This window comes from Rhamphochromis sp. 'chilingali', assembly GCF_963969265.1.
Source record: "Rhamphochromis sp. 'chilingali' genome assembly, chromosome: 22".
Classification (NCBI taxonomy): Eukaryota; Metazoa; Chordata; class Actinopteri; order Cichliformes; family Cichlidae; genus Rhamphochromis; species Rhamphochromis sp. 'chilingali'.
The window spans coordinates 27,452,764-27,479,337 of record NC_137950.1 but is presented as its reverse complement, the minus strand read 5'-3'; the positions used below and the strand labels follow the sequence as shown (position 1 = coordinate 27,479,337).

Below are 26,574 nucleotides of genomic sequence, written 5' to 3'. Positions count from 1 at the left end.
ATCTATGACTAGTTAATCTGTTGTATGCACTTATTTTCCCTTAGAAAAAAGTTGTTAAAAGCTTTTCTGCTATTGAGATCCTCAGTCTGATCCTACAGTATCTGGATGGCAAGAATTCACGAAGGGAAGACGTCACAGAGGGGAAAGAACAGAAACTGACCACGAACCAAAGACAAGAGTATGAAAAAGAACCAGGGAGCAGGTAGAGCGGCGTCAGTCATGCAGACAAATTGCATGCGTCACGTTGGATCCAGATGGGCTGTCAAAACTGTCTGATGGCACAGGCAAAGGAAGTGATGACGTGTCAGCTAACATAGAGGTTATTTTGTTCAGACATGAGTACCTGTGTCTCACAGCATGTGTTTAACATTCAGAAACTAGAAGATGCTACCTTATAAAGTGGAGTTATTCAGCTTTGCCTTATTTTCTGTCACTTATCTTGAATATTTACATCAAACATGGACAAAACATAATGTAAATATATCATAAACTAGAGGAAATACTTCTGAATCTGAGTTCCTGCCAATACAGATACTGTACACCATATCAATCAATGCATAAACAAAGCCACATTAGGGTTAGTCAGTGTGGGCCTCTTTAATGACACAGCAGATAGTTCTGAGGGGTCTGTGAGCCCTTCCCCCCCCCATGTACCACCAAGTTTCTGTATCGTTATATAATCTTTAAGCTCCATACTGGCCAGATGTCATTAAAATGAAGTACTTTTTAGTTTGTTTTTTACTGAAGTCTTTAATTAATCTTAAGCTGACTTTGTGACATCACCTAAACCTCAGCAATGCCTTTACAGGTCCCTCTGTGATTGAGAGAGATAGAGAGAGAGAGAGAGAGAGATATTTTTTTTTTTTTTTTAACAAATTGTAAAAGTGTCTTGTAACATTAATTGTGACTTTTTTGCCCCTTTGATATGAATTTCCATTCATTTGGCAAACATAATGGATAGCTGTGAATGTTTTTACCATCGCAAGCTTTGATTTTATTGTAATTTTCCACTTCGAATGACTACATTGTGATGTTTGCACTGAATCGTGGATAACAGACCCAGATTAATAGGATTTACTGCTGCAGAAGCCTCAAGGCAGACACTTAATACCTAGCATGAACGCACGAGATGATTCAGGTTAACCCCTTTTTGCATGAAATTGATTAAAAACTATAGTTGATGTTTTTCAATGTGTCATAAATATGGGAAACAGAACAAGAAACAAATGGAGCCTAAAAAAACAAACAAAAAAAAAAAAACAAGGATACACCTCCCCGGACCGTCACTTACCCACTGCCAAACGGGTCATGCTGGATGATGGTCTCATCTACGGTCTCTGCAGACTCTTTCACATCTGTCACACATGCTCAGTGTGAATTTGCTGTCTGCGATGAGATCAGGGTGCCAATAACAGAGCTGCCAGTTCTGTGTGTTCTCAGGCTGACGCCAACTGAACAGCGGTGTGCTAGCACAGGTCTGACTGAAGGACATCAGGTCTGCGTGTCACCTCATGGTGTCTAACAGTTTGGCCAAAACATGCTGAAGGAGCCCACTGGAGGTCAGGTACCAGTCATGCTGCTGGGTTAAGGTCCTTCATCAGCTCTTTTCTCGTGTAACAGCCCATAAATGTGCCACCCTGGAGGAGCTGGACTATGTGCAACCTAAATGGACTGTAGGCATGATGCAAACCCACCAGCCACAAGGACAAAAAACAAAAGAGCTAGAGTCAGGAGGGACGAGGAGCGATCATCAAGCTGTGGTCACCTGTTAAACCATGACCTCCATGGAGGTAGTCTCATTTCCTCTCCAGCGCACCTGTAGTCACGTCCATTTGCACTAAAGGAGCTGAAACAGGCTCGCAGTGGTTTCTGCTCCAAACTGGACAGGCTGGCATCCCTTTGTTATGCTTTAACCGACTTTACTTAATCTGATCAAAGTTTGAGTAGTAAAAATAATCATTTTAAATTCAGAATCTTTAATATGAAAGTTTATTCAACATATAAAACATCTGAAAACATTTCATGTCAATAAAAGTCACAAATGCTGTTCAACATAATAAAATGAGTGGAAACTAAATTTGTCTTTGAATGAATAATGCCCATGTGGGTATACATGCAAACATTTCAGCAACAAATCTTCATGATAAAATCCAAAAATGAAGTGTAGTCAATCGCCCCCCTCCCCCCTGCTGGATTTTTAATTTAAAAAAAAAGCAAAAAAAAAAAAAAGCTGGTGCATATTTTCCAAATAAATTCTAAGCAGAAAAACATTTTGTAATTATTGCATTCTCTCTCCACCTCAACACCAGCTCTGCTTTTTGGTGTAAACTACACTTTCCCCAATTACACAGAAAACGGTCAGAAATCATCGACCTATAAAATAAAGGGTTACGACAGAGTTGATGTATAGCTTTGACCGCATCTCCTCTGCAGTTAGCTTTTTACTCTCGTAAAACCAAAACAAGACAGATTCCCCTTCACCATCATTGTGCAAATACAGCAGTGAAATAGCTTTTACTGTTACACGAATTAAAGCTGGTTCTGTTTAAGGCACAAATACAAGTACAAAAAAAAAAAAAACTGCAGTCAGGAGAGTGAGAATTTACATGCTACATGATTGCAACCAGGTGCATTGTATGGTTAAATGTTCTCAGTAATCCACACATGCTCTCTTCCTACGCTGAGCTGAGAAATCCATAAATTCCTCCTCTGAGCTTTGAGTCAGAGCGCCCTCTGCTGGCCACACTTCTACTGTGCAGGTGAGAATCACACACACACACACACCACCTCCTCCTCTCGCTGGTGCTGCTCGTCACAGTGAAAGTCTGACTGCTCATGGCAGCCGCAGCATGGATCCGAATCAAAGTGCACGTCATCAACATGGTCCCCAAAGCGCTAAAAAGTCTGTCTAACGCGGCTAATTAAACCGTCTCCGGTGGGGCCGCTGCTCGTTAATTAAAATTTAAAAAAAAAACAAAAAAAAAAACGCTACAGTCTGGAGCCGCACGATGTGGAGAATGTGTTTAAAACCAAAGGGAGGAGGAGCAGAGAGTATGCTTTTCGCCCGTCTTCCCTCGAGTCCTCGTCCCACAGCCTGATAAATTCATCACACTGCAGTGAGAGATTTTCTTTGACAACCTGAGTGGGGAGTTTGGGTGGTGGTGATGCAGCTGGGCAGAGGTGAGGTGAAGGAGCTGTGGGTTTATAGTGCTACGCAGACGCAGGGGTGTTTGAGGCACACTGGCAGGATGCCCTTGTTGATTTGATGAAACTCGACCAACTGCAGGAGGTCAATAAAGAGCGTGTCGCCGTCGTCCATGGTGTAGTACTTCCTGCCGCCGTTCTCAAACTGCAAACACGAAGATGATCAAAATTAGGGCGCGTCATACGCACAGAAGGCTTCTCCTTTTAAGCAGAGACTGAATGAAGGGAACTCACTGGGATCACCAGGTAGTGTTTGGTCTTCAGCTGATAGCACAGCGACAGGACGAAGCACTGAGCGTGCTGTTGGCTGTCACGAATCAGGAACATCCTGCAAAAAGCAGCTCGAGTTAAAACTGCGAGAGAAATGCACGACAGACAATCCTTCAGCCTGTGGGATCACTGGTAGAGCTACACAGAGGACATGCTTTATGTCAACTTGGCCAGTAAACCCAAATATATGATCTTCAGTACATCACTGAAACCTTCCTCTATTAAATCTGACAGGGTGGATGCTGTATGGAGTATTTTAGTACACTGCACAAAAGCACCATGAGAGGCGACCTCTACAGGTTAAAGATTGCAACTGCAAGAAGTAAACTTTGTTCATGTTTAAAAAAAAAAAAAAAAACCACCCACAAAGCTGTATTGAGCAAGTAAATCAGGTCGCCCAGCAAATATGGTGAAACATTCATGGGAGCTGAGCTGTAACAAAACATGGTAGCAGCATGCAAGCCTTCCAGTGAGCCATCGAGCACCAATGAGGCTTTGTGGACTACTTAGGAATTGTAAGTAAAGATGGTAACGCTTCGCACAGGAACCCTTTCAGCTCAGTGATGAGCAGAAAGTGTCAGTGGTTCCCTCTGAGAATAACAAAAGGGAGAAATAAGGGCATCACCATGTTCCCTCTGAGGTTGGGTTGTGGTGGCAGCAGGCTAAGTAGAGCAGTGGGCCTTTCCAGTTCCTTCTAGGTGACCTAACCCAGTCCGGATGAGACAGATAATCTGTCCCCATCTGTGTGTTTGGCTAACATTAATAGCAGTAGCACAACCTCAGTTTTACATTCGCATGCTAAATACTCTCCATACACAACTACTTGAATACAAACGATCAGTCCACAAGACACTCTTACAGATGTGATGCCTTTATCACTCACCCGTCCACCAGCCCCTGCTTCTCTATCAGTCTCTGTGCTTCTTTTCTGGAAACACCACCATGAAACCACAGCTGGGTCTTGTGGATGGCTAATAAGAAAATAAAAATAAATAAAATTAAAAAAACCAAAAAAAAAAAAAACACAACCACCCCCGGACAACGACCCACATCTCCACTCATGTGAACTTACAGGAAGGGCTCACAGCAGAGTTCAGGTTAGGCAGACTGCACCTCAGGGCCTCTCGCCTCTGTGGCAGAGAAGGAAAAACAAGCAAGAGAAACCAGTTGAAACATCAGTCACCTCGCCTCCCAAAACAAAACACAGTAATCTCAGGCTGGGTGGTGAGTTAGCTGTAGTCTAGGTTTATCACATCAAGCTAAGAGCAAACGCCGATCAAACACAGGGAATCTAAATTTCTGTGGAAGAGAAAATCATGAAGAATTGAAGGTCTACATCTGTACCAGATATTTGTTGTGAAAAGAATTTATTCCCTTTTAGAGATCTGTATAAATATGCATGTTTTTATTAAATGTGGAAATAAAGCCTGCACCATCTCTGCTTGGATGCCTGACATCTCTCTCTCTCCGACAGCAGTGGCTGTCAGGCTTCAGTTGCTGATTTAGTGACTTTTTCCCCTCCAAAGAGCGCCTAGTGAAAAATCTATGGACGGTGCAGAGAAGGATTTGCTCTCCTGCCGCAGGCACACCTCACTCTGACTGCTGTTTACGGCGAGCAGCACCCACTCACTGTGGAACGGGGGAAAAAAAAAAAAAAAAAAAAAAAAAAAAAAAAAAAAAAAAAACAACGACATCTTGTGGTGTCTAAATTCCTCCGTCAGCAACCAATTTAGATTTTTCCATTAATTTTCCCATTGGTCCCATCTCACATGTACCAATTTGCATCGATGTACACAAAGTGAATATTTTTCACTTTTAAAAAAACATAAATATCGTGAAAAAGTCCACATTTGGATGCCGGAGGTTTGACGCTGCCATGGATCATTTCACCACTCATGTTTATTTATTAGCCCATTAGTTATTTTAATGGTGTTGTCATCTGTTAGGATTAGACAATAAAATCTACTGTTAGGTTTAAATAGTAAAACTTCTCAGCAAGGCAATAAAAACTTTTTATGATTCTAGTTTGAATATAACGGTCTGACATTTTTTTCCCTTGGTTGCCACAGCGACGGGTGAACGGTTAAGAGTGTCCACAACATGTAGTTTGTGCTGCAGACATTTCAAGCATTCTGGGCTGAATGTAAACAAAACAACAAGACAATTATTGATGTTATTTTGTGACCATTCACTGTTCGCCATGAGGTCGAGCTGAAACCACATTACATAAGCATCCTCACCAGGTTTCCTTTTAAAGCCTTTACAGCAAGTTTGATGGATGCTCAGATTAAAGACATTTCACAAGTTTCACACAGGGATTATCTGGACATACTGAGTGAAACCCGAGCTGTGATTCAGAGGCCGCTCGAAGCACATCTCTGTAGGATGTCAGAGAGTAGATATTCCAAATATGTTCATTCCTCCCGGCTGCTGCTCAAACCTTGTGTTTGTAAAGGGGAAGTTTACAATTAAGAAAAATAAAGTATGCCAAGTTAATCAGCAGTCAGTTTGCTGTGCAGCAGTGGAAATGCTGACAACCATCACTGGAATATTTTAAAGCAAGCTCTGAAGCCTCAGAGGGGGAGGTGGGGGGGTTACTTTCATCTGAGAGCGCTAAAATAATTTTGTTTCTATATATAAAACCGTACAAGTGTCCTTTTAAAGTTTCTGCTTCAGTGATGTTATTAAAAGCTGTGCTTTACACGGGGTCATAACGTTGCATATAAAGCTAACAGGGATTTTATGACTCTTCCCATCAGCTCTGGAGTCTCGGCCAACTCGCCGTCAGTGTCACAGGCCGGAGCTGTTCTGGATCAGCCTCACTGCTCTCAGGTAGCACACGTCAGCTGCAAACCCGTGAGTACAATCACTGGACACTATCCAACCAGGACCAAACTGTACTAACGTGCTGGAAAGGTGCTCCATTAATAGTTTCTTTAAATTAAAAATGGGGGTCTGGTCCTGCATCAGCATCTCCCTCCATCCTTACCCTCCATGCAAGCCCCTCCTCCCGCTCAGCACTCTGGGCTTCCATCGGGTTCTGGATGACCCTCCCGCCAGCCTTCCCAGAGAAGTCCATGGCCACCAGGCTAGCCTCCGACTTTGACTGCCCACACAGATAAAAGAAGAGCATGAACATGAGAGGACGATCCAAAGAGGCTCAAACTCTGTGCATCGTGTGTGAGGAGCTCACTTTGCCATCTGCTAATTTGGATCCTTCCACTTTTTGTGGAGCTGCTTTGGACATCTCATAGTTACGCTGAAGCTGCTTCCCGTACTGACAGCACACAAGATGGTTGTAAGTACACATGGAAAATAAAATGATAAACAAGGCGTTTCTTGCATAAATATGGACAATACCTTGAACAATCTGAAGGCGGACGTCCAACAAGTTCGTGTCTGCTCGTTCTCAGCACACAGGATCTTCAGGTCCTGAACACGGATGGGATTTTTGGAAGGCTGTGCAAACACAAGTGAAAAGGTATATTTAATGGAGGTGCACAGAAACATGAAAGAAACTGCCAAAACTTAGAATAAAACAGAAATAAATGTCTCAATATGAGAGACTGGGCCACACACACACACACACACACCTCCCCAATCTTTTATTTTCCATGGCAAACAAAAAGATCGCCATTCGATTCAGTGTAAATCTAACAAATCAAAACATGCAGTGCTACCAGCAGCCATAAGAAGCTGCTATTGGCTGACTGATGAGTTGAGCTGCTGTGAGACTCATTGCATGGTCGTCCACTGTGAGATGGAGGACTCCTCCAACCAGAACCTGCAGCAGGAGGAGAGCCAGTGCTCCATTTTCGCAAACCCTAGTCCAAGATGGTGGCGCCCGCGTACATCCAGCTCAATGACAAGAAAGCCAATATTTGCACCACAACTCCGTGTCAAACTATATTTAGTATCATTAATAAATTTAGACAATGTAGCTGCTCCACATGCACACCATGCTGCAGCTTGTAGCGATTTTTGGGTGTCATTTAATTTTCCTTTCAGGATATCAGGAACTGGACTCCTGACCATCTCAATCCAGCCTCCAGGCCAAATTTTCCCCATGTGTGTTTTCAATTCAGCGGCTAATCTGCAGTAAAGAAAACAGGAATGATGCCACATCTCAGCAAAGGAGTTCTGATTTTGTGCGTGCAGGTTCACCGTCATGGCTTCAGAGCCATCATTAATCCACCCGTTTCCTTCTTCGTGTGACAAGTGAAAGTGATCTTTATTGACTCAATGAGCCACAAAGACTACACAGGCAAGAGGAATGCTAAATTGAAGAGGTGACTGAACAAACATGAAAAGAAAAGAAAAAAAGAAAAAAAAAAAAAAAGCTCACCTTAATGCAGAAGGTGAAGTCTGTCGGCGCTCCGTATAGTTTACGGCTGTTCACCACAGTGTAGACGTTCAGATCGCCCAGATCAGCCACATACTGCAGGTGACGAGGCTCCTGCACGAAGACACACACAGAACCTCGATTTACTCAAACTAGAGGTCATGTAGTTACTGTGACTAAAGTCTGTGACTGTGCTGGACCTGCTGACCTTGGACGAGCCCTTGCTGGAGCTGTAGAGTCCCGAGCGGCGCAGGAAGAAATAGACCTTCTTCCAGGCCTTTCGACTTGGTTCTTTAACATGCAGGAAACCCTGGATCTCCGGACAGGTCCCAGACTTGAGCAGGTTCTGATGAGTAAACACGACTCATTACTACAGCATTACTGCAGGAACCTCAAATCACATACTTCCATACTTTGAAAGCACTTCAGCACTCAGAGACTCCAAGTACTCAGATGATTTAGGCACGAGTAAATGTGCATTTTGAAAGTATCTCTCTCATATTTTGTTTTAAATAGTTTTAAGAGCAGAGTCAAGGACAATGCTTTTCAGATTAAAAAATATATATATAAAATTCTAGTGTTTTCCTCACAGTGAGGATTACGGCTTTTTAATCCAGCACAGGTATCAAATCAGAACTTGGCTTTGACTCTCCGCCAGCACTACGGTACTGATACTTCATCATAACTGGAGAAAGCCAGATCAGTGCCGAGTGTAGAGCACAGCCAGCCAAGACTGGCAGAATTTTCAAAGCGTTGCAGGTCAGACGACACATTGCAATTTTTTCTAAAGTTCAAACGCAGAGCCCCAAATCTTTAAACTTTATACAGATTTTCTGTGAGTTAAATCTCTTAGAAACCCAGAGAGTCTGATTTGTTGGTTCTTTTGAGTTAATGAAAAAAGAAAAAAAAAGTCTTGAAATGTGAATTTCAATGTGATTAAAACAATTTAACCAGTCGTTTGGTTTTTCCATGCATCAGTAAGAGTTTTTTTTTTATTAAAACTTAATTAAAAACAAATACTGGCTTTTTACTTTTTAGTAATATTCATGCTGGACCCATTTCTTTTTTTGCTGTACCCTATCATTCTGATTGAACCTTTGTAAATACACGTTTCATTTTACATTGTCAATTATAATCTTAAGACGTTTTGGTTTCGCAGTGTAAACCACTGAGCAGCAACATTAAACATCATTAAGCTCTGAGCTGACAGATCTAGCAGTGCTTTCAGCGAGCTGTTGTGATTGAGCTTCTGATTTCAGGACGGTTTACCTTAATGAGCTCTGATGACGTCATACCCTTGTTGACATCAGCGCTGTCGGAGATCATGGACTCTGGGAAGAAGAGCTGTGAGAAGAAGCAGAGGACTGTCATTATACCCCTGAAACGATCAGACACTCATTTACATGACAAAGAAGCTTCTTCTCCTCCTGTGACTTCATCATCCAACCAATCAGTGAGCGGGGAACACGACAAACTACACAAAGATAAATATACACCACACCTTCCACCAATCATGATCCTTTGGTTCAAGACGTGGAGAGAAAAAAAAATTTAATAAAATGAGAGGTGATCAGAAAAAGCCCGAGGTAAATTTCCAGTCGTGTGCACAAAGAAATCAAACTGGTGCCAAACTGGCACTTTCAAAGTGCCCAGAGGGAGACGGCTGCTGTGGTTTTGTTAGCTTAAAACATGCAGGTTTCTGCACGTTCATCAACTTAAATTTAACACTAACGCAGACGGTTAATACCCAGTGTGCCCGGAGCGTGAAGATTTGATGGAAAACCAACGAGGAAACATTAAACTCTTATTATTGGCATTAAAATCTCGTTCATATAAAGGAATAACTGCACTCGCAGGACTTGCATAACTGCTATAAAAGATAATTATGCATAAACAAAATTAAAACCCACAAAAGAAATTTCATCATCAGATTTAAAAAAAAAAAAAAAAAAAAAAAAAAAAAAACTGTTGAAACCATCCAACAGTCTGCAAAGTGAAGCATTTATGTTGTAATGTGACCGAGCAAAGATTAAATAAAGAACATTTACTCTGCAGCTTTTGTTTTCAGTGCTGTAGCCACAAATGTGGCTGGATGGGTAATTCCAGCACCAGAGGAAAGAAAATAACACCCATTGTCTGACAGGTGCTAACGTGCAGAAACGTTTTACACAATCCCAGAAAGGCAAAGTGTCTGCTGGAGTCACTGGACTGTGTTACCGACTGATTTCAGTGCAGCATTGAGCAAATGCAGCATTTACAACGTGGGAAAATCCCCACAAACAGTGTTCAGCTCAACACTTCACAGATCCAGAAAGATGGGCCAGATGTGCTGCAGAGGTGGACCAACATCTGACTTGGTCAACACCCGGTGTGCACCCTCTGCTCAAAAGCTCTTGCGATCAGACTCAAGACACCAACAGAGAGCTGCAGGAGCAAAACGCCAACCTACGTCAACTGATGGAAAATAACACGAGGCTAAGAGGACAAAGAGAAAAGCTAATAAAGTTTACATAAATTATTTTAAAATCTGATCTTAAAATATCCCTGAGTATATCCAGGGTTTGAACTTAAAATGCACTTCTGGATCTGTAAAATCTACCATGATGAGATGCAGATGTGACAGGACAGCAAAAAGAAAACTACCAAAACAAAGACAAAAGCAGAGATTGCAGATATTAAAATCTATGGCAAGAAGAGGAAAATGCATAACCTGCAATTACACTCACAACTACATGCTACGCATTTAAGGAGGAACTCCAGCCAACTGTACTATGAAATATGAATTTCAAGCCCTGTATATGTATAATAGGAGCAGTTACACCAATTATTTGACATGTACTGAAGAGGAGAGGACAGTTTCCCCAGTCTGCATCCCTGACAGCTCCCCCCTCTCTGTGAGAGGACAGTGTGGTCCAGCAGTGCTTTGGCTTTAAGAAATGTGCAGCTGCAAGTTAATCAGAGGAAACTGGCATTCATATTTAACCACATTCAGCTTGAGCGCATGGATGCTAGCGTTAGCCACACCATGCAAACTAATGTGACATAATTTAGCAACACTTCAGAGAACGCAGTATTTTCTTACTTTCACTAACATCATCTTTAACTGTGCTTCACAATTTCTGTTGCTTTATGCAACTGTGCAAGTTTAAGTCAGTGTGTCTGCACCAGCACGCAACCTGACAATCAAGCCACCATGACTTCAGGCCTTATTAACATCCACTGCACCGACTTGTTTAATAAAGACGCTGAAAATACCTCTGCTCAGAGTCTGCTGTTATGCAAGAAGGAAAAAGGGTTATTCATCTTAGAGTTCTCTTTAGATTTGCATTGTCACATGGTTTTAAACAAACGGCTAGCTGCATACCATTGGCTTCCTGAAGAACTCGTACTTGGCGTAGTTCTTGCAGAACATAAACCTCGTGTCACCCTTCAGAGACCAGGTCGCCTGAACCTCCAACACAACCTCGTGGTCCTCCAGACACCTCTCTGTGGAGACAGGATGAGGTATGAGAAATTTCGACATACCGCAGTTAAAAGGTTCGTTCACCGCGTCGTCTTACCCAGACCGAGGGTGGGATGGACTTCGAGGAGGGCCCAGTTTTCCTGGTCGCTGCAGTGAGCCGTCTGCACCAACATGTGGCACACCTCCCTGGCTGTGGCTCCTGGAGAAACCCACACCGACCTGCTGTGGCTGTCCTCTCCATACACCTTAATCGCCTACACACACACACACACACACAAAATTACCAAAAACATCATGTTTTATCCAATACTTCACACATAATGAAGTCAGCTGATGCTAATATTAATCTTTGTTAAAACAAAATTAGAAACAAAATCTAACTTCATATGATAATATGAAGTCAGATTTAGTTTATAATTTCCCAGCCTTGCATAACAGTATGTGGCACAAGGACGTAACAGTTTACGTCCTTGTGCCACATACAGACACTGCTATCATTTCCCCTGCACTTTAAAAAGAAAGAAAAAAAAAAAAAAAGACCTCATTGATAAGCACGTTCTTATTTAACAGCAGAACAGATGTGATTAAAGCCCATCAGCTCAGATTCCTGAGCATCCATCCTCGGATGTGTCTTGTAGTGGGATCCGTCTTCGCTCCCACCCTCTACATTCACGTTAAGCCACCTGAACTTAACCGCGATAGGTCACCGAGTTAAGGGAGGAGCAGAAGAACGCTCCGTTTTAAGAATTCAGTGTGAGACTCAGCTTTGAGGTTCATATTACCTCCAATTACACACTTGCCGTACCACCTAGTGACAATTATCACAACCACATCAGGCAATAAATAAACTATAATAACCAGATGAGGAAAATAGATCAGTGTTGGATTTGGAATGAGCCAATGAAAACTGCTTTTTAAAAGCAGCATTTAGGATCCTGGAGAGAGTCTGCAGATGCTCTGCTCGTATCACCACTGAGGTGCTAGACGCTACGTGCACAGTATGATATCAAGCTCACTGCTGGCACCACTGGCTATACCTGTGGAACAACTGTAGTGCGAGGTAAAAACAGCACTGAGACGCAAACAAGTGCGCTACACGGGTCTTGCAGCTGGTTTTGGCACCGTTTCAACATCAGCGCATTCGAGACAAGCAGCCAAGATCCTGCCAACTGTTGTGCAACGTCAGACAGCCACAATGTATTTAATAAGCCTTGACACTTAAATTGAAGGACTTTTAAATTCTTCCTAATTTTAGTGTGATATGAGCGAGGCTTGTTTTATTCTTCATCTTGTTTGCATCTTAACTTTGAGCATCTACACCGCAGGCTTCAGACCCAATCCTCTCCCATCTTCATCTTCTTCTGCACACGCTGAAGTAAACAGACCGATGAAGCAGTCGTGTCCATGCACTCCCGATGCTGCTGAGGTGAACTGAGTGCAGGTTATTCACCAGTCAGGATGAGACAGAGCGCTGCTGTCTGACACTGTCTGGATCTCGCAGCACGCTTTCAAGCAAAAGACAACGAACCTGCCCGACCAGAAACCCCTGAAACCTGCGCCTGTCAATCAATTAAGTCCAGACTGGTTGGGCGAGTGACTGCGTCAGACATAATAAATAATAGGTACCCATTGACCAAGTGGGATTATGGGGGAGGAAAATTCTTTTAGCTGAAATCCCCACAGGTCAGCATCCAGTCAGTCCACGGACTATTCACTCGGCTCATTTGAAAAAGATAAATACATACGTTTCCGTATTTAAGACACAAAGCTCATGATTTTATCTTTTAATCCAAAAGGAACTGGTTTCACTGGTTTACTACAAACACCTTTACACTCATGCACATGTGCGCTAATGGAAAGCAAAGAGTGAAGACTATCCTCTATGCTAGTCATTCATAACCTCCAGATCGCCACAGCCCATTTGGAAAGCTGAAAATCTTCTGCAGCCCACACGCAGCTGACTCACGACTCTGTTCACGAGCTTTTGTGTTTCCAGATTCATTTCAATCTCATCCCTCGTTTGTTTCTTTTCAGGTTAATGCTCCATTAACGACTTTGCATCCTGCGCTGGTTTAGTTTTTCCTGCTACTGATGGGATCAAAAACAGGTCAGGATGCATTATTTTTAATCAAGATTACTAAATTAAAACTTTTTAAATTAATTGTTTGATGGCTCAATGTTACCTGTGCATTTGAGTTGATCATTTCATTTTCAGAATTTTTGGAAACCAAAATGGTAAATTAAATTAAAACCCAATTAATCAGCTTGTGCAAAGATCCTCTGCTTTTTGTGCCAGCACCAGATGTTTAACCAGCTGCAGGGAGTCAGAAATTTACCAAGGTCCAACATGGATACATCCCGGCTCAGAGACGGTGTGTTGGAGGAACAGAGTTCAGGTTTCTTTGCAGGACAGTCAAGTTCTTCCACAGCAAAGTGGAAAAAGGATTTATTATTTATGGAAGTGCTTTTGGCCATTCCTTGTGTCTGCATGACTAAACTCCTGTGCACAAATTGTGGCCTCAAAGCTGGACTCACACTCTCTCGCTCAGCTTCTTGATCTGGATGAACCCACCATTCTGTGATTTTACAGATGGCAGCAAAGATCAGCTTTAGTTTCAGTATTTTATCGCTGTGTGTGGAGCTGCTGGTGATGGATGGGAGCAGCTGAAAAGATTGTTTTCTTCCCCTTTAAGCTTGCTGAGCAGGTGGTGTGACAAAAAGACTTTCACTGGGTTTTTGATTGTGATACGCTAATGAAGCGCGTCTGCTGTCGAACCTGAAAATAAATTTTTCACTCCACCTGGGTTCACCGTCCCAGTCATGGCGCCTCTGTGCTGCTGGCCATGTGTAAAAGAAGGCAGGCTGCAGCTTCATCTTAAAGCCCACGCAGAGTCACACTCAGTTTCATTAACCTCAAACGATTCATTTAAAGAGAAGGAAGTCTACTGACTATTGGGACACTGATTTTGTTGAACCCTGGAAAGACCTGAAGACTGCCTCAGGGGAACAAAAAGTTAAGTCACGCCGAGTGCATTTCAGCTCACGCAGACGTCACTCAAATCGAGGGTGACAAAAGGTAAGAGCATCGATATTTTCTGGTGGAATATTCAGAAAAAAAGTGAAGTAATAAATCCAGTCCACAGCTGGCTCGCGCAACACGCTGACATGCTGATGTAACTGCAGACATGTTTACTCTGGCAGTGTTTGTGATTCAAAATAAGTCCATGCAGGCATGGCAACATAGCTCTGCTGTCAGTCACAATCAGACAGGTAAAGGCTCCGTGTTCTGATAGCACCTGTCAGCCAAGCAGGTGTGATGGAATTCACTCAGTAGAAGCTCTGATTAGCCCAAACAAACACTTTCTAAAAGTACAATAAATCCCATGAAAATAAAAGACCTAAACCAACAGAGTGTTTCTCCATGTCGTACTTTCTAACTCCTCTAGCCTGACTCTGGCACTCAGCCGCAAGTGAAACTGAAATTACAACCTAATGTAGAAAAAACAAACAAAAAAACAGGAGGATCCACTGGGGACAGCTTTCAAAGGTGGATTAATGATAATTTGCCTGCAGAATTGTAAAACGTATTCTTTTAAAAGGCATGACTGAAAGTCTGAAATGAGGTTTGAATTCAGGGAAACTGAAAATGGGGAATGAAAGGATTAAACATGCAGTGGTCACTTTAACAAAATAGTCAAAATAAAGAGACTTTAGAGCTATTAAAAACACAAAAAGAATACTTACTACTGGAAACATTTAAAGGGTTACCTTGGATCTCTGAATTAGCTGATTAGGAAGGACACTTACATGTTTGTCACTCGACTGTGGTGGAAATGAACTGATGAGCACCGGAGATTTGGAAAGCTCAGGGAACGGGTTTGGTATGGACGGGACAGAGGAAGAGAACGACTCCACGCCCTTCGCCCTGAAACATTCAGACAGAAAGAACACAACGACATCAAAATGAGGCAAACTCAGAAAAACTGACAAATAAGCTCATTGTGCAGTTAAATGATAAGCCTAGTAATGTTCTATATTTATCTTGATGATAAAAAAAATAATCTACTGTAACAAGCATGATGCAGACACAATGAAGCCGATTATATTCATATCTATTGGTGCTGAGAATTGAGACAAATGAATCCCAACAACAAGTCTCACGTGTTTGAGACAGAAGTTGACGTAGCTAACTGCAGCGTGCACATAAACTCAACAACATGACAGGTCGCCCCTGCAGGCCTGCACTCATATTGCACGTTGATCAGACATTGAGAGGTCAGGTAAGGTACCAAGACAACATTCATTAGCAGCCAGTCATCGGTATCTGGTGATGAGGGGGGGACTGCAGCAGTGGGAGAGCCTATATTCTTTCTCCCACTGCTGGAAAGAGGAACCGGTCTCCTCTTCCTGATCTTGCCTAACGTGGAACACCTATTCATTTTACTGCGCTGACACCGAGGTGATGACATCTCTGCATCATGAGAACGTCGCTCTCTTTGTCTTAGCTCATCCATCAAGCCGTGATAAAGAACCCCAGCAAAGAAAAGAAGTCAAACAGCACCTGTGTGACATCTACCCACTGACAGCTCGCAGTATTTATTACATCTTTAAGCCTGGGAGGAACAGAAACTCACTTCTTTAAACATCAGATGACTCTTGAGTCACTGACTTGAGTCAACATCCACCTCCTTCTTCATGAGTTTAATGATTCATGTCCATGGTGTGTGTATTGAGCAGTCACCGTGACTAATGTGTGTGCTGGTCGTACCTGTTTGAGGTAATCAGGATGGGTTGGGAGCGGCGGATGGATGGCGAGTCTGATACCAGAGGAGCCAGAGTGAGAGTAGAGCTGCCCAACAGCGTCTCGGACGATTCCTCCTTCGTCTCTGAGCCCTCAAACACTTCTGACCATGAACCTGCCACCTCCATCATGTTACCTGAGGGCAAAGGTGAAGGTCAGCCCTTAGTCACAGGCTGCTCGAGAGCTCAGGTTTATTATTATAGCCGATGTCGTCCTTGTTGCAATGACCTTGCTGGTGAAATCCACATGCAAAATACTGCTGACCTTTACTCAGACAGAGGGAGTGTTCCAAGTGCTAAATGTATACTTAAAGCTTAATCAGCCAGCTGTACGTCACAAATGTGAGATTAAGCATAACAACATTTGTGCTGCATTATTGGAGCGATATTAATAGAAACAGTAAACACTTCCTGCTGATTCCAGATTTTCCATCCATTTATTTTTGACTACCCAAATCAGGGTCATGGTTGGGCTGGAGCCAGCTGTCATACGGCATTCGCACCTACAGCCAGTTTAGGATTAAACCATCATGGATGTTTTTGGACAAACTTTACATTATTTTGTATATATCCAGTATTTTTCATTAGCTATTGTTTCAGGATTATGTTCTATATTGATGGTTTAGTCAAAACATATTGACTAGATACAATTTCAAGCCCATTTTCTGTGTTACTTATGTTGGCCTTTTCTAAAAGTTTAAGCCTGTAGGGTAACAATCTCTTGTATCTGCCTCATTTTCATTCATTTCACCAAAACTACTTTCATAAGTTTTTCAAAATAGACAGATATTATGCCACTGCCATTCAGAGGTACTACCTACCTACTTTATTAGGAACACCTGTTCATCGCCTCACTAACACAGACAACAGCGGAAGTTCAAACCGAGCATCAGAATGGGGAAGGAATGGGGGGAGAGGAGGGAGAGACGCAATTTAAGGGAAGTGAGTTTGAATGTCGGAGATGATCTGAGATTTTTCCCCACATAGCCTTTATAATTTACAGATTATGATCTGAAAGGGAGAAAATGTTCAATAAGCAACGGTTCTCTTGGTTACATGATCAGTGCTCAGGTAGGCTGTGGGCTTTAGACAGCGACAGGACTACGAAGTGTTCAGAGCACCGCGAGTCACCACATGTCAGTGAACACGTCACAGACGAGCAGCTGGTCCAAAAATTATCTCCACACTTCAGTTAAATATAATTTCTTTGTTTTGAATTAAAATCTTCAATATAACATGAAGATAATAAGTGCAGAAAAATACTGCTTCACTTCCTAATAACAAGTACTGAAATGTGTATGCCTGCACTGAGATATCACCAAATAAATTTTTTTTTTTTTTTTTTTAAAAACCACACAACCTCACACGTTATCATTTATAATCTCAGGGAATACTTAAGCTTCTCTCTTCTCTTTAATTCATGACAGTAATATTAGAAAGGAGGTTTAGTTTTTAACCATATGTTGACAAACTACTGCACATAGAGGTTTGTTTTTCAGATCTGCTGCTGATCTCCGGAAGCTCTTTTTGTCACCATGTTTGTGCAAATTGGCGATAAACAAAATACCTCTCATAACATGACAACAATTACACGCATTAGCATACAATACTACTAGAACAACAGCTCGGTTGAGTCATGTTTGTCTTTCTGAAAATAAACCTGTGTGGCAGACAGCCCGAGATAAATGTGAACCTGATTTTCCACAAACACCTACTGCTGCGGCGCACCGTCTGAATATGAAAACAGATTTCCTTATAGGTCGCTGAACATTTCCGTAAACACCCACACCGTGCTGCAACAGAGAGCACTGATTTGGTTTGTATCAAATAAAAGAAAGCATGAAGTTTTAGTGTCGTTTTGTTTGTTTTTTTAAATCATTTGCATTTTCAGGACGGGGTCTGTCTGTGTGGAGTTCACATGTTCTCCCTGTGTCTGCGTGAATTCTCTCCGGCTTCCTCACACAGTCCAGAGACATGCAGTTACTGGGGATAGGTTAATTGGTAACTAAATTGCCCATAGATGTGAATGGTTGTCTGTGTGCGTGTGTTAGCCCTGCAACAGACTGGCGACCTGTCCAGGGTGTACCCTGCCTGTCGCTCTAAGACAGCTGGGATAGGCTCCAGGCTCCAGCCCCCCCGCACCCATGAAAAGGATCAGCAGAAGAGGATTGATGGCATTTGCATTTTTTCCTGGAGCTGAACCATTTTAAACAAAAACAGTTTAACATTCTCTCAAAGATCTCTTCTCAAACTAGTACTGATTGCCACTAATAATTGAAGTACCCGCTCGGATACTTTAGGATTTTATCAAATACAAACCTCTTAAAAATCATTTTTAATCATTTATAAGCAAATTCTAGAAAAAAAATACAAGTCAAGCTTATATAAAAACAGAGTTACAGGTTCATAAAAGCTGGAAAAGCAGGGTTAATACAGTTTTACTATCATTGTATTTACTTTGAGTTCACCGCTAACAAGGGTTTCTTTCTTTTTTTTAAGTTTCATTTTTAGCTGGTGGAGAGGCGCTAGCCATGTGATAGACATCTTACACAGACATGTCTATCTTCTAAGACATTTGTTTATTCTGAAACGCTAAAAACATTTCCTCCATACTTCTTCCAAGATTTATGTTGAACCATCAGATACAACTTTCTGTTGCTCCGTCTAATCTAGTTTATTTTTATTTTAGTGAACCGATCTTTTCTCCTTAAATGATAATCTGCCAGAGCACATTCAGTCACATCAGGCAACATCTCACTTTAATAATTCTGCATCAGTTTGCCAACGGGTCCAAAAAGTGTCGTGCAAAAAGCCGTCTGCAGCAAACCGACCAGACAAATATACCTGTGACGCTTCTCCTAAACACTTTTCCTTGATCATGATGAAAAAAAAAAGTCATGAGATCAAGGTGAGAAGGATAACTCCTAAAGACGTGAGGAAACAAAAACAAAAAAGAAAAGAATCTTTCTGCGCTTGCATGTTGCTGACGTCAAACTAAAATCCAGGAGGTGAATCTTCGATACTTTACCCACTGAGTTTTTACTGGCTTTCCTGAGCCACTGGTGAAAAATACCACTTCACTGCCAGAGCTGTAATTTCAAATAAATAGAAATGATGATCGAGAGCAGCTCCTGCCTTCATTTAAGCTTTCTGTGCCTGAAGTTCAATTAATTCATGCAACACTTAAATTCAGGTTAAAACTAATACTAATTTTTAAGGTTGAAACCATATCAGTGGGTCACAGCATGAAAGGGAAGCGAAACCAAACAAAACTGCAAATTAACATTTGCATGATCTGTGTCACTGATCACTGTAAGAAAGCGAACATATGTACTATTGGATGGCATCAGCTCTTTTCCTTGCATTAAGGAGGATCCAGTATATCCTCTGCTAAAGGACGCAACAAAGGAAGCATTGCAGTACCTTACAATTTTATCCCAAAATAAGATTTCACTATTACTTCCACCATCACAGCTCTCATACACACCGTCTCTAGTTTGAAGCAGCCTAGAAGTCTCCCCTGCTCTCACTGCGAGGTTCGCTGTGGTTCAGAGTTTTGCTTCATGACATTTCAAGCAAACCACCATCAATTGTACCATCGGCAGTAAACCTGCTCCACCACCTCGCTGCTGTCAGTTTTACACCTCAGATTTGATCTGAATTTTATCACGCTCCTGTCATTTATCAGATTTCTCATTTTAAAATTATGCCAAGCTGCCAATTAAAGGCCTTCGAAACAAGGTTTGTTTCCAATTTGAAAACTTGACTCGTCACTTTTGACACGCATTTTTTATGATTCATATTCGAACAATTAGACATTGTCCTCTCTCAGAAAAGCCCTGAATGTCTACGCTGTACAGACACAATGAACCCAGAGCACACTGACTGGGTTTATTGTCTCCTTGTTATTGCCATGCAGATCGCGTAGCAGGTGACGAGCTGTGCTGCCAGTCTGCAGGTTTTTTAAAAAAACACCATCCTTACATCAGAGCCGGGGTATCCGAACATTGCCTTTATTCTCAAAACAGCAGATCAATAACACTGCCCTGTTCAAACACAGACACCCAGTGTGCAGCGGTTAGTGGTGCAAAATCTCCCCAGTTTGAAAGAGCCATGTGTGAACAGGTGTACACGCGTTTAAAGAAGAAAAGCACCGGTGGACCTCAAAGCAGCTGAATGAAATCTGCAACTTCAAGTCAAGGGCTGCCAACACTATTCATCTGCTTGAAATGGCGTGTGTGCACGCGAAAAATCCCCATCACTACAAATAAAGTACCACAAACCCGAGTTACACATTAAAATATCAAAGTATTCATTTCAGACTGCAAAAGAAACAAACCCTCACCGAGTCACGTCTGATTGACTTCACTGTTAAGAAAGGGCCTTCTCACAATACAGCAGAGCAGTTTAACTGTATCAGCTGCAGACTGATTACTACTAAAATAACAGTTTAAATCTGGCTAATTTTCATAATTCATTCGGCAACAATTTTCTGGGGTCTTTAAAATATCTAACAGATAAAAGTCTCAAACCTCTGAAGCTCATTAGTTTAATATATCTGATTTTGTATCATTCCTTATTAATAAGGGGCAAATCATCCCATTTTATTAGCGAAGTAGTGACCCTGTTTCTCCATAATCAAATTTCCCTCGAATAAATGCTTCACCAGTGGCAAAATTATTCATTTCACAGTTTAAGACTTGACTTTTAAGGGTTTTTTTTTTTTGCCACATTTAGGTCTACCTCAGATGTGATTGATCATTTATCATTGACACACATTGCAATATACTCGTTCTATGAAATCTCTCACTTGTAATGATTTAACTTGTGAAAATGACATTTTATTGATTGATTTATTAGGATAAATAAGTCCAACTTCCTTTACAACTACTAAAAGTCGGAATGAATTATAATCCAACAGTACAGTTTACAGTAGGCCAATGATAAGGCTCCTCTTGTAGATGCAGTACCTGAAACATGCCGACACATGGAGGGAAAACACTTATCACTGATTGGCAGTGTAGGCGTTTATCCGCCAACTAAGAAACACTGTTTCATAATTTCCCATTAAAGCTTCGACCTTATGTTAAGAAATGTGACACATTTATCTGTAGGCGTCAGTGAAACTGCCAGCAAACGTAACACCTGTGAGGTACAGATGTAGCGCTAGAACTTAATACTAAAATTAAGAAAAGTGTCTTAAACGTGTTTATTTTGTCCAATTCATTCAGTTATTTAGTTGAAACCAGGCCAATGATAAAGTCGGCCACGTTCGGCTAAACCCATCCCTAGATGTAATCTTTTATTGGCGAAATCACAGTGCGCTCAAGGGAAGGAATTCATTTCACAAGTCACACTCAAACCCTTAAAGCTTATCCCGGGGAATGTTTGGGTCAGCTCACAGCCTCTTATCACATCTGTAAATGAAAAGAGAGCCAGCTGTACAAACTGACAGCAGCAATTAAGTCCCAAATCACAGCTAACACAGGTGAGGCGTAAGCGCCGTCACAGAACTCCATAGTCAAACTGTGGGATAATCGCCCACGTGCTTTCCTATAACATCAGTCCAATTGAACACAGCTGTATTTCATTAAGACAAAAACAGTGATCAATTCGGTCAAGTTCGGTTGACTATACGAGTCATTTTAACATTATTTGGGAAATATTTGTTTGTTAGGTAAATAAACTGATTTCTCAAGTCCACCTTAAAGCCTTCAAGCATGGACTCAGGAATCTTTGAGTTCTCTCGACACATCGCGCTTCTTACCGCATCTGCAAACAATAAATAACGAGCTGTGCACCCTGGAAGCCCCAATAAGGCCCGAACTCAAGCCGACACAGGTGAGTTCTAGGCACGGCGCCAGAACTCTTTAATGAAACCACGAAAGAAAAAAAAATGGTACAAGTGTCTTTACAAAGTGTCCGTCTAATTAAACACATACGTAATTAGTTTAAATTGAGCCAATTCGGCCGAGTTCGGCTGACACCTTGACTTAAGATAAAGCTTCATACGTGCTACAAAACCAGCCTGCACCTGTTCTGACAACCAGCTACCATCTTTGAAGACTTACCTGTAAACTCCGTCTGTTAGGTTGGCGGGTTTCAGCTGTCAACCATACTGTTAATATCCTACTCTGATGCTGAGCTTCGCGTTTTTCTAACCCACGGCAGCCAAACAGAAAGCCGATAACTGCGTATGTGTGCTAAAGAGGTGAGAGGGGGAGGAGCCAGTGCGTCAGGTGTGCACGGTGGCCCCTCCCCCTCCCTCGCCGAGGCCCTTGCTGCCGTTTACGGATTAAAAAAAAACAGTTTAAACATGTCTGTACCTTCCGGGTTCATGAACTCTTGTGCCATTTTTATTTCTCCTGGAAAATACCAAGACACTTACATAAAGCAGAGAGTACAGAATCAAACCTGAACACAGAATATTCTGAGCCAGTAAAGCAGGGTGGACTCAGGTAAAAGGAAAGAATTTGAGGAGAAATCTCTTTTGATGGGTAGTTTTACCCATGATTCATAGATCAAATGGTCATTTTGCATCCAGAGCCTCTTGTTTTACTATAGTTTTACTTATTTCACACGTCCCTTGGGAGTGTCTCTGCAGTTTTTCCACGTCTAGTTTTACTTCCTTTATGCATCTTTCCCGTACCCTGTCACTTTGTGGTTATTTGTGCCTCTGTGCATCCCAGTTGTGAGGTCTCATTTTTTTATTTTAAGTATTTTGTATCTGTTTTGAGAATTTTCCATCTCTATGGAGATGTTTTGTATCATCTCTGCATTTTTATATCGTTTTAAATCACTTTGCATCAGTTTTGTTATTATTTTCTCTCTTTCTGTCTCATTGTGATATTTTTATCCTCGTGTCACTTTGTGATCATTTGGGCCTTTTTGTCTGCTCTGCCTTACTTTGTGTCTGCTTTTTGCATCTCTCTGCTCATTTTGCATGCAGTTGTGTAACCCAGGTTTTGTTGCTTTGCATTACTTTAGTTATTCTGCACCTTTTTTGGCTCGTTTATAGCTCTATGCAGTTTTTTGTGTCTCTAAGTAGCTCTTTGTAGCACTATAGTTAGCTTGGATAATTTTGTGGTCACTTTTGAGTGTCGTTGTGTTTGCATTGCATCTGTTTATCTGTAGCTATTTTGCATCTTTTTGCATTAATTGTATGCCAGAAAAGTCTCTTTAATCTTCTTAGAGCAGAGGCCCAACTAGAAGAGCAAGAAAACGTGGCCTTCTTTGTCCACGCGGGAACCAGAAATCTTTGCTGGTTTAATATTAAAAGTCACTGATTGGCTGCCTTTACTGTTTAAAGCAGGGGTCCCCAATCCCAGTCCACGAGGGCCAGTGTCCCTGCAGGTTTTAGATCTCACACCTGAATCACATGATTAGTTCATTACCAGGCCTCTGGAGAACTTCAAGACATGTTGAGAAGGCAATTTATCAATTTAAATCAGCTGTGATGGATCAAGGACACATCTAAAATCTGCAGGGACACCGGCCCTCATGGACTGGGATTGGGGACCCCTGGTTTAAAGGTTCCATCCAACTTCATCCAGCAGTTTCAGGATTGATTTATTTTCATTTACTGCATATACAAGGCTTTTATATTTTAAAGTAGTATTTTTGCTTCATTTATCAAAGTTGAACTTTTTAAAAAAATATATATGAATAAATTATCTCACAATTTAGTCAAGAAAATAACTGGCTAGAAAAAAAAACAGATTTGGGCACTTTAGTTTTTATTATTTTGATATTTTAACATCTGAAATTTAATAGCGAATAAAAATGAACAATCTGGGCCTTTTTTGTGTTTCATATAAACTAATAAAAACTTTGTTTTTTGCTTGTTTGTTTTTACCAGACACCAAAATGCTTTTTCTGCCTTACTTATGACCAATAGCTTCTATTTTATAGTTTCATTCTCACTCAGACTGGAACTCTAGTCTGCAGTAGGCCTGCATGTACGTGACTGTGTATGTTTGTCTCCACCTAGAGGTTAAATCTGGAGGCTGGAGTTTTCTGTTCAAAGTTTAACCAGCAGTTTAGTCCTGGTTACATTTTTACAGACTGCTGTCAGAGCAAGAAACAGTTTAAAGAAGACATTCAACAATCAAAGTTAAAATTTCATAAACAAATTCATGTTTAAACTTAAAGGAAACACTTCTGCCTCTGCAAGGTAATTATGCAAACCTGTGCCTTCACAGTAATTTCACATCATGAATGCAGCAACTTCATTTATTAAATCTTTTTCTCTTCTCTTTTAGAAAGGTTTGCTGTTATTTCCTGATAGATTAAGAATTCCCACAGTTCAGTCAAACGCAGACTTTGTGCTGGCGAAAGAAAATTTTAAGAAGTGCGTCTGAGTAAACCCAACAGGAACAGAAACGCTGTCCTGAAGAGAAAACAACCTAGTATATCTTTCTTTTCCTGGTTAGTGTTTCTGCAGCCAGCAGCCACTTCAGCAGACAGACGTTTTTACTATATGGAGAGCCAGGAGAGCCAAACTGAATGAATTAATATTAAGACGCGTTTCCTTTATTTTGCATCAATGACAGGAACCCTCCTCTGTACAGTCATCAACACATTTTGACAGCATAACATCACCTTCAGTTTGCAGAGTCATATGTTTTAGATAAAATATATCAATCACTCCTACTTTACATAAATATTTAAATTAGGTGAAATTTAACTTTGGAGAATAGATTGCCTGCATTGCAACTCATCCTTACCTCCATAGACCCCATATTAAAACGTTTAATTTGACAGCAAAAACAAACTCGTTTGCAAAAAGGTTTTGGCCTCTATGGATATTTCCTCGCTTTATGACAACTGAAAAGGTTAGCCATCGAGCATAGTGTGGTTTATCCTCCTAACTGTAATAATCAGCATAACTCAAAAAATGAGCTTTGTTTTTACTTAGTATGACTTGAAATGAATAATTGTGCCCATAAAACCACCAGAAAAATGTTGAGCAAGTCATCTGAGTAGCTCCACATTTAAAAAACAAAACAAAAAACCCACCAAACACCCTTCCTGGAGAAAAAAATTCCAAGGGATTTGCATCCCTTCTCTGGATCTCCTGCTTGTTAAACACTAGTAGTGTGCACCACCACACTGTGAACCATGTGGACAAAAAAAACAAAGCTGACCAGATTTGGGCGCCATCTAAGGCCTGAACTTTCACAGGGATTGCATCATTATTACAACCTTGTTTAATGCAAAGATCCACTACTGTAACACATGAGAAAATAAAAAGCCTCTCCAACAGCTGTTGGATCAAATCATGTTTATTAATGTGTTCAGGAAATCCCCACAGAAACAGTTTATAGGGGAACTTACAGATTTACAATCATTCTTGACAGAAGTGCCAGCTCTAACCCCCATGGTTCAACACTGAGGACGACCAGCTAACTGCACACCCATTCCCCTCAACAGGTCTACCACCAAGTCCTTCCAGCTCGCCGACGAGCCTCCGACAGAGTACTTACTGTGTTGGTCTTTCTGCCTGTAAACACCCAGACGTCTGGACCGTTCACAGTTATAGAGAGCCTTCATTATTTTATTTTTTATCATGGTTTGTTTTTTTTTTGGTGCCAATCCTTCATCCCGACCAGGAAGGAGAGAAAAAAAAAAAAAAAAAAAAAAAAAAAAAAAAAAAAAAATCACACACAGCTGGATGCTTTCAGACTTTCAAAATAAATGTGCCAACCGTTGGTGAGAAGAAAAAAACTCGTCTGAGGCCCTCGAGGATGCACTTTCTACTTCCATATACAGGATTTGTCATACTGCTCAAATGCATTTGGTTCAGCAGTCAAAGTACAAATAGAAATGCTAAAACTAGTTACAGAAAAAAAAATGTAACATCTCTTTAAAGGAATAACATGTGACGCCTGTGAATGTATTAGGACACCTGCCTCAGTCTGAAGTGTGCGAAATGTCCAACACCTTGTATCTGGCATGGAAACACTGAAGGTCATCTCCAAAAAAAAAAAAAAAAAAGAAAAAGGAAAAAGGAAAATCCTAATTTAATCCCAGGATTTAAACGCCAGCAACCCAAAGTCAAGAATTGCATATTCTCGTAGAGTTTAATTTTTTAATTTTCTCTTCTTTTGTGCTTCACGCTCTCACTTAGTGGTGGGAGGGGAGAAAGGTAGTGTTCACTGGAGAACCATTGCTAAGAATAATCTTTTATATTCCAATATAATAATAATATTAATAAAACAAACAGCATGATTTTCAGATGACACCAGAATGATCAAGGATGGGATTTTCTCTTTTCTTACTTTTTTTTTTTTTTAAATTTTCCATTTTTTGTTTTTTTTTTTCCATTTGCTTCGACCTGATACAGGTTAAGATGCAATTTACTGAATCTCTTGGTGGGTTTGAGGTCTCAAAAATCAGATTAAAATGAACACCTAAGCACTGAAGGTGGGAGGGAGGGGGGCATTTCTAGTCAACATAGATATATTCTACAGGGAGGAGTGGGGGGTTGCACCCT

At 41.2% G+C, this 26,574-nt stretch overlaps 1 protein-coding gene across 1 annotated transcript; it reads right to left on the bottom strand.

Moving 5' to 3' along the window:
* Positions 1–2,040: 2,040 nt before the first annotated feature.
* grb7 (growth factor receptor bound protein 7) lies at positions 2,041–22,288 on the bottom strand. The gene is made up of 15 exons (XM_080872763.1): positions 22,151–22,288; positions 16,048–16,216; positions 15,087–15,204; positions 11,377–11,533; positions 11,181–11,302; positions 9,086–9,160; positions 8,025–8,162; positions 7,820–7,930; positions 6,835–6,933; positions 6,668–6,751; positions 6,464–6,580; positions 4,547–4,604; positions 4,358–4,445; positions 3,439–3,532; positions 2,041–3,349 (listed from the first exon to the last, which is right to left on the bottom strand). Exons 2-15 carry the CDS (start codon positions 16,209–16,211, stop codon positions 3,203–3,205), a joined length of 1,572 nt encoding a protein of 523 aa, XP_080728889.1. The 5' UTR covers positions 16,212–16,216; positions 22,151–22,288; the 3' UTR covers positions 2,041–3,202.
* Between the last annotated feature and the right edge of the window lie 4,286 nt (positions 22,289–26,574).